This window comes from Podarcis pityusensis (genome assembly GCF_964106645.2).
Source record: "Podarcis pityusensis genome assembly, chromosome: 13".
Lineage (NCBI taxonomy): Eukaryota > Metazoa > Chordata > Lepidosauria > Squamata > Lacertidae > Podarcis > Podarcis pityusensis.
This window is the reverse complement of record NC_138038.1, coordinates 40,015,823-40,024,535: the sequence shown is the minus strand read 5'-3', so window position 1 is coordinate 40,024,535 and position 8,713 is coordinate 40,015,823. Positions and strand designations below refer to the sequence as shown.

Here is an 8,713-nt window from a genome sequence, read left to right as displayed (position 1 = left end):
GCTACAAGAGCCTCATCAAACCTAGATCCGGCCCTGCTCAGGAGTTATGGAGGAGGCAAGTGTAGCGCAGTGACTCACACAGAGATGCAACAGGCAGCCGTCCCAGAGGATGGGTAAGAGCACAGCCTCTGCACTGGGTACGCTTGTATGAGGCAGTCGCATCCAGTGCAAATTACCCAACCTTGCTAACAAATCAAATTCAGTTTCCCAGCTGAAACTGAATGGAGCAAGCAAAGTCCAGAGCGTTATCTCATTCAGAGATGCAACACACACCTTACTCTGAAGATGTGTAACGGCTCTATCTCTTGCATTTCTGTGCTTTATAGCTCAGTGTGCTTTTGTAAATAAAAATCATGTTGGCATTAGCCACCTCAGTCTCAACTAGAAAAAGTGGGATACAGATATCTAATAAATAATGGAATGGGGATTTAATGCCCAATCAATTCTGATATGTACAAAGACCTGGATTACCTGCCCTGAATAAAGGCAGACTGGGAGAGAAATCCAAAATGATATTTTATGCAGAGCCACAGTAGGCATGCGTGTGTGCTTTGAATTCACAGAAAACCTTTTAAAATTGCAGTAAACAGTTGGGAATTGCTGCTCGAAGACCTCCCACAATATGTCTCAAAGACATTGTTCCAGAATGCACCACACTGGACTCCTCATAACTAAATAGAGTGTTATTTGTGGATAGAACAAACCCTGTGCTGCAGACAAAGCCAGAACATTTAGGTTGTGTGAAATTATGGTTTTTAATGAGCCATTAAGGGGGGGGGGGTTAGAAAGAAAACAGTCACAGTCTGAAACACAGTCAGTACAAAACTATTAAAACGCACAAGGCAGATATTCCACACAGCCTTTTTACTCTTTTTGTGGAGGATAACACTAAGTAACTTAAGTTGTTATTATTTTCACCTAACACACTTAAATGGGAAAGTAGGTACCTCTATTGCTCCCTATTAACAGAGCCAGCAGAAATTAAAATAAGGCTTGAGTTGGTGTTATTAAAAACATACTTTGATTATTTTGGAGTAAAATGTTTGGAATCTGATTCCATATTGACCAGGTGCTGTTATGTCAAGTTTGGCTACATTTGCATTTGCAAATCTTTCTCAGATCTCTTGTAGGAAGTGCCTTGTCTATCTTCTTTTTGATTTGTTAGCTTCACAATCTGGGCAACTGAGCATCATGCCATTTGGGGAAAGGGGCGTGGCTAGAACAATTGCTTTGCATGCAGAAGGTCCCTGGTTCAATCCCAGACATCTCTAGGTAGTACTGGGAATGTGCCTTGTCTGAAATCCTTGAAATCCCTGTCTGACATCTTAGGATGTCTACCAGTCACTGTAGACAATACTGAGCTAGATGGACCAATGGTCTGACTCAGTGTAATGCAGCTTCCTGTGTTGATTTCTTTATTGCTTCAATTGCTGACTATAACATTTACTCACAAATCTGCTGAACCAATTTGGATTTGCACAGAAAAATAAGGAGATGAGCAGAGTCAATCCCTCAAAATTGACTACAGAATAAATTACATGAAGCAGTGGAATTCAGCTGTCCTGGGGGTGCCTTCTTGTGTCCTCTCATAATTTTGCGCCCAGAGCCATGCCTCCCCCCCAAGCTATACCGCTGGAGGGTCAGTGCTGGAAGGATAGTTTGATGCTTACCTAGGGTTGCCATATTTCCAAAAGTGAAAATCCAGACACAAAAGCTGAGCTTTTTTGGCACAGTTGTTGAGCTTTTTGGGCAAAATCGCAAAAAAGACATTATTGAGCTGTTTTTAAGGGAAATCGGCAAAAACAACACTGTTGTTATGTCTGGATTTTCCTGGACCTTTTCCAAATTCTGGTTAATCCTGGTTACCTAGAAGGAGGCAAGGCAGTGAGGAGTGGCAGACTGGCTCTGCTGCATGGCATTAGGAAGGCAGGGAAGCCATGCAGCCCTGCCTGTGCTGCTGGGCGCTACTGAAATGTAACCCCTGGAAATTGCGAGGGAATGAAAGAAAGGGAAGGGAACCGCCCTGAGACCTGCGGGTATAGGGTGGTATACAAATTTAATAAATAACAACCATAATAAACATAACAGTAGTTCCCAAGACTGTTGCTTCAGCAGTGCTTCAGCAGTGCCCATCATTACAACATTTTTCTTAGAGTGCTTTGTTGGAACCTCAGGGTTTTGTTGAACACTATTTAAGAAAGGCTGGCCTCGACAATGGGTGTTTCACTCTAGCCTCCTTTATGTCTAACTGGTCAGATCTGCTTTCCCAAATGTCTATCACGACTATGACCTCATTCATTGGCTAAAAACACTGAAAGGCAGGAGCAATCTGCTTTCTCAAAAACAAAACCACAACTCACCACTGAAGACCATGCCTAGTGTTGACGTTCCTCAAGTCTTGGGTTCCTCAAGTGCTTCTGTTTTCTTTTTTTTAATGCAAGCTGGGAATTTGGAGAATACGTCTCATCTGGGGGAACGGCTACTGCCCTTGCCCTCCCTGCAGATGGCCATGATTGTTTGCTACTCACTTAGCTCACTCCATCTTTCAAATGTCTTACCCAACACAGTGAAGTCTGCTTTCACTGGCTGTCTGAGGTACGTCTGAGCATTTAATACTCACCCTGTGGTGGTTTCACCACAGCTGCCTTGCCTGCTGGAATCCAGTGGAACTGACCTCCAGGTAAGTGGCTTAGGGTTTGCATGCCTGCTATTCATTCAACTGTAGAACAGCTTTGCTTTTCCATCCTAGTCCTCATGAAATTCTGACCTTGTGAAGATCTTTGTGATTCAAGGAAATTCTCTGCTGGAAAGGACAAACTCCTCAATTAAATGACTTCTTGCTCAAATGAGTCTTTTTGGAGAAGGGGAAGAAACTAATAAAAGGGAGGAAGAGCTTTAGTTCAGTAGAGCTTTGTTTTGCATAAAGGAGGCCCCAGGTTCATTCCCGGGCATCTCTGAAAACCTAGAGCAGAAGTTTTCAACCTTTTTGGGTCCACGGCTCCCTTGACCAACTACAGTCTTTCTGCGGCACCCCTGTGGGGCTCAGGAGCCCAGTTATGTCACCCCTTGTCTTCAGAGTGGGCAGCCTCTCACCCCTTTTTGAGCACCCTCCCTTGTGGTGTGTTCCCTCAGCTTCCTCTTTCCTCTCCTTGGGAATCATTTAGGCAGCCACAGCTGCTGCCCCTGGTCTCTGAGCTGCTGGTCCCAAAGAGAGGTGCCTCCTCACACTGCCTCACAGGGGCTTTGGAAGCACCCTCTGGCCAGCTCCAAAGGCACCATTCGCCTAGGGTGCTTGTATCCAGGGCTGCTGCAACGAATAGCTGTGCAAGCCTTTCGGAGGCAGAGACGCGAGAGGGCATCAGAGGGAGAGAGGGACAGAGGCCAGTGTTGCCCACAACACCCCTGACCATCATTCAAGGAATCCCAGGGTGCCATGACACACTGGTTGAAAACCACTGACCTAGAGAACTACTGCCAGTCAGTGGAGGCAAAACTGAGCTAGAGGGGCCAATGTTCTGACTCGGTATAAGGCTGCTTCCCATGTTCCTAATTCTCACAATCCAGCCAAAGTTAACAACTTAAAAGTCTGTGAGTATAGCGGGAGAAACAATGAACTGCTCTCTGTTGAAATAGGTGGAACTTTATGTGTTTGGCTTAGGCAGGATCATACCCAGTTTCCCCATCCAAGGTAACTGTCTAGCAGTTTTGTGTCTGCCAGGAGGACAAAGGAACCACACTTTGCTGTTTTTTTGACCCTAAATGTGGCCCTCTAGTTATCTCTGTTTGACCCTTGAGACTCCCCAGACCATGTTGGTCAGACTGGAATGTGCTCTTTAACTGTTATAATGTCTCTTACTTGCCTGGACTGAGAAGTAAGTTTGTGCGTGTACCATTTCTTGGTGACTTTTGCTTGGTTGGAATGTAATCACAGCTGTTGCAACCCTCCCTTCCATGCTGCAGCCCAAAGGTTGTCCATGAGGGAACGAGGCCCTGGGACTGGAAAAAGGTCCCCCAGCCTGATCTAGAAGAATCAAAACACTACCAAACCCTTTGTCACGTAAATACAAAACTGATAACAACACAAACAACGTAACAGGCTGTATGTAACTATATAAATTCTTTTTCAAATGCGATTCAACATATATCAAAATATATGGTTCTATAGACCAACTTATCATATAAACGAAACGTATTATGAGAAATTAAAGTCCAGCAGATAGACCAGGAAATACAATCTACAGTATTCAGTTCTTAAATTAGCAATATCCACAGTGTGGAATTATATCAATCTTGTAGTGTTCCATGTGAAGATGCTTTTAAGACTCTAGCGTTCCTTGTATGCATGTATCAGACATGCAGAAAATAAGCTCGGGGTCGAATAACTAGTTAGCATGCCAGAGTCTCGTTCGTTATTGGAATTAACCAGACAAATCGCTCCACCGACTAAGAACGGCCATGCACCACCACCCACAGAATCGAGAAAGAGCTATCAATCTCTCAATCCTTTCCGTGTCCGGGCCAGGTGAGCTTTCTGGCATGCTAACTAGTTATGCAACCCCTGAGTTTATTTTCTACATGTGCCATTATTCTTATATGGTTACATGCAGCCTGTTACGTTGTTTGTGTTGTTGATCTAGAAGAATGGCTTATTCAGTTGGACTCTGCAGTGAGAACTGGACAACATTTGAGGCTACCATGGTTATCCTAAAGACCCAACAACAGTCAAAATGCATTTTCTCTCAACCAAGATGGATACCCACAGTATTTCATATGCTGGCTCTGTAGGGATTGTCTTGAATACCAAACAGGGGGGCCCCATCCCCATTAAAACCAGTAGAATTTTTTACCTCAGAGCTTGTTTGCTGTTCTCCTCCATTTGATAACAGAAATGCATTCTCAGAATGACCTTCACAACACTGATGGAAAAAACATCCTCAAACGATTAACTGGCTGTCCCTTAGATAATATGGTAAAGAACTGCACACTATGATTTTGCCTTTCCTTGAGAAATGAAACAAGGCCTAGGAAATACACACTTGCCTAACTTATTCGGCAATACTGCAAACTAAGAAGGAAAAGGAGAAAAAGAGGCCCTCGCGAAATCCGTTTGCCTGTCCTCAAAACAAGACGGAAAGGACAAATGCCGCAAGGGAGCTGCTGGAGGATACCAGGAATACCCTCACAGAACGGAAAGGCACAGTTATCAGTAGTGAACCGTTTTGAGTTCTATACCCCTCAAAAAACAATGCATGGGCAGTAACGGAATCACTGCAGTGGTCAACATTTCCCTCTGAAACAAGATCTCAGGTTGCCGCTGTCCTTGGTGCTACTGCATATTTACACTAGTCTGGGACCCCCCTGAAGCAAAGCGGCCTTGATTTCCCCAGCCCCTTTCCCAATGACAAGCCATGAATGCTAACCCTCGTCATTTCAGGAAACAGCTCCTCTACAGGAGGATGGAACGAGTCTTGTGAGCCACTGACTGTCTTTATGCCACTAGAATGACCCTTGGAGGTCCCAGGAACCGCTTCACACCTTAGCAATGAGAGGCTAAACCGGACAGGCTACAGAGTTACCAAATCTGGCACTGCATGATGCCTTTCATTGGAAGCCAGAGGACCTGAAGCCCCAAAGGGCAGCGGCCTGTTCCAGCTCTATGAGAGCAGCACGTTAACACTGGGGCCCAAGGTGAGCACAGACACCTGTTCCTCCCCAGGGTGGACGTGGGCCACGTGGCGCGGGAACTGCTGCTTGTACCGGAAGGTCTTCCCGCAAGCTGAGCAGGCGTAGGGTTTCTCGCCCGTGTGGATCCTCTGGTGCTTGACCAGCTTGGAGTTGACGTAGAACCCTCGGCCGCACTGGGCACACTTGTAGGGTTTCTCCCCGGTGTGGATGCGCTGGTGTTCGATGAGGGAGGAGCTCTGGGAGAAGCACTTGCCGCACTCTTCGCAGCGGTAGGGCCGCTCCCCGGTGTGCACCCGATTGTGGGAAACCAGGTGGGTCTTCTTCTTGAAGCACTTGCCACAGAGCGGGCAGGGGAAGGGCTTCTCCCCGGAGTGGGTGCGCTCGTGCTTCAGCAGGTTGGAGCTCAGGGAGAAGCGCTTCCCGCAGAGGGTGCACGTGTAGGGCTTCTCCCCAGAGTGGGTGCGCAGGTGCTTCACCAGGTTGGAGGTGCGGCTGAAGGCCTTCCCGCACTCCCGGCAGGGGAAGGGCGTCTCGCCGGTGTGGGTGCGCTGGTGTTCCGTCAGGGCGGAGCTCCGGCTGAAGCCCCGCCCACACTCGGGGCAGGCAAAGGGCTTCTCGCCGGTGTGGATCCTCTGGTGCCCCATCAGGGTGGAGCTTTGGGAGAAGCGTTTCCCGCACACATTGCACACAAAAGGGCGCTCCCCGGTATGGATTCTCTGGTGTTCGATGAGCACAGAGCTCTGCGAGAAGCTCTTCCCGCACTCGGTGCAGTGGTAGGGTTTCACCACCGGCTTGCGGGGGGCAGGGGGAGGAGGAGGTTCCAGGATACCCAAAAGGTTGATAAAACCTGGAGGATCATAGGAAGTCTCCTTTGCCCGGCGCTTTCTCACCTGGCTCCTCCATCTCTGTTCCTCTACCTTTGGCTGACTGTTGCAGTCACTGGGACTCTGGGAATTGTTTGGAGGATGTGGCTTGCCCTCTGTTGTGTCCTCACCATCTCGGTCCATCAGGTGTCTTCCAGCACCTCTGCTGCTCTTTGGTGCTTCTCCTCTCTGCTCAGTGCTCAAAGTCATTTCCAGCGCCTGCACCTCTCCTCTTCCTTCAAGGACTTCTATTCTGAGATCTTCTGCCTCCATCTGGCTTTCAAATCCAGCATCTGCTGAGAGGAACAAAGCAGAAGAAGTAGAACCTGTGAAGGAAACTGACTAGCTAGGTAGTGAAGAATATTCACTGCAATATCCCTTTTGAGAACAAAGAAGCCACTGACACATTACTATGGAAAGCTATCTTAGGGTGCTGAGATTCAGCCACTGACATGCCAGCTTACAGTGCTCAGGGAGCTTTTCCTAGGATGAGAGAACATTCAGGGCCATATGTCTATGTTCTTTATCATACTTTACCCCCACCCCCTGATTGCCTGGGTTGCTAAAGTATGAACCTGGATCAGATCACTAAATTAAATGCCAGTCTCAATCTTGAGAAACTTTTAATAATACAGTACATAGCAAAGCAAGGGAAAGTTTCAAGGGGATAGGAAAGAAAAACCTCCACAAGCCTGAAACAGGCAGGCAGGACAGAGCACCCTCTGATAAAGAGTGGGGAACACACTGCTTGTCTTGCCAAAGTAGTTAACTGCATCTCCCAAACGGTAGTAAGGATATAGGAACTTTGAATCCCTCAGTGGGAATGGGAATGAAAATGACAAAGGGTGTGATAGTTGCCAAGCATCCTATTTTTAAAACACCCATTAAAAATGTTTTATTGTTCTAGAATACCCAGCTCCACAGAATATAACCAAGGTTTCCCCACCAACGTATTGTTCCCATTCCAGGGTGTTTTAAAAGCAGTATTTTCCAACCACACAAATTCCCTGTCAGCTCCCCATACCATCCCTGTCATTTAAGTGCTTTAACACACACCAGCCTCCCACTCACCCATTTTTCCAACTTCAAATTATCAGGTTTCCGGCTGCACACCAAAACAAACCCGTATCTCATTCCAGATTTCCAGGAATTTTTTTGATCTAAGTTCCAGAATGGGTGCTTTGTTGATCTCAAAAAATACAGGTATAATGATTTTCAATCCTATTTATCACACCATACATTGTGATAATGCATCAAGTTTTCAAAGTGCAGAAAACGGTGTCTTTTTTTGGGGGGGGGGGGAGTCCTGTGCATCTCTAAAACTGCTTAACTTATTAGTATAACCGCTCACACAAAAAGGATTAAGTTGAATATTCTTTTTATCCCATGCATCTCCATTAACCTGGGCATGTAAGATACCCCCTAAAATCTATGCATTCATGCACGTTCATAATGTTTCTGCCCTGAACACCTATAGCTGTGAAACTCAGGCGGCTTGTGTTTGCAGAATTTTGACACTAGCTGCCTTTAACGAAAAAAGGCATTCTTGCTTGCTTGCTCCTTTTTTTGTTTGTTCGGTGGGGCAGAACGCGATCGCGAACCCTTCACTCGCGGGGTTTTGTTTTGTTTTTAATTGCAACCTAACATTGAGCTTCTGGCTGCACCCCACCGCACCCCTTTTCTTTTTCCAACGCTGCTCCCTAACGGAGATTTGCTCTCCCTTACTTACCTTGGTCGAGGGATTCTTCCCTCCCTTCCGCACCTTGCGAGCTCTCCCCTTCCATCTTCGGGGAAGCTTTTCTCACGAACTCCCCACTGCAGACGGAAGCCAGGTCCGTTGCAAAAAAAAAAAAAACCACCACCCGCGGGCAGCAGTTGCCACAACCTGGAGGCTGGCGAGTCGGTAACGCCAGCGGAGGAGGAGGAGGAGGGAGCCCAGAGATGACGTCACATCCTCACTGGCGTCCACGTGACGCAGGGGGAACCTGGACCAGAGGGGAGGGAGGGGGGATCCTGGAGGCGGTTGCCGGGATACCGGAGGGAACGCGCGAGGCCTAGAGCCTCCTGGAGCCCGAACTTGCTTTTGTCGGGGGCGCAGATCCTAGAAAAGGGTCCCTTGTTTTAGGCGGCCAAAGGAAAAAAAGCAAGACGTTATTTGCTATAGC

The 8,713-nt window shown here is 47.2% G+C and overlaps 1 protein-coding gene across 2 annotated transcripts; it reads right to left on the bottom strand.

Moving 5' to 3' along the window:
• Nucleotides 1–736: 736 nt before the first annotated feature.
• On the bottom strand, nt 737–8,512 carry LOC308461681 (uncharacterized protein). 2 transcript variants are annotated; one of them, XM_080978800.1, is made up of 2 exons: nt 8,278–8,512; nt 737–6,844 (listed from the first exon to the last, which is right to left on the bottom strand). In XM_080978800.1, exons 1-2 carry the CDS (start codon nt 8,330–8,332, stop codon nt 5,655–5,657), a joined length of 1,245 nt encoding a protein of 414 aa, XP_080834926.1. In that variant the 5' UTR covers nt 8,333–8,512; the 3' UTR covers nt 737–5,654. The 2 variants fall into 2 exon arrangements, with proteins under 2 accessions (XP_080834926.1, XP_080834927.1); XM_080978801.1 differs by having other exon boundaries at nt 737–6,841; nt 8,278–8,510.
• Between the last annotated feature and the right edge of the window lie 201 nt (nt 8,513–8,713).

Coding starts and splice junctions, on each gene's coding strand:
- LOC308461681 (XM_080978800.1), bottom strand. CDS start 8,332: ATGGAAGGGGAGAGCTCGCAAGGTGCGGAAGGGAGGGAAGAATCCCTC. Junction 6,845..8,277: donor GGAAGAATCCCTCGACCAAG/GTAAGTAAGGGA, acceptor TGTTCCTCTCAG/CAGATGCTGGATTTGAAAGC.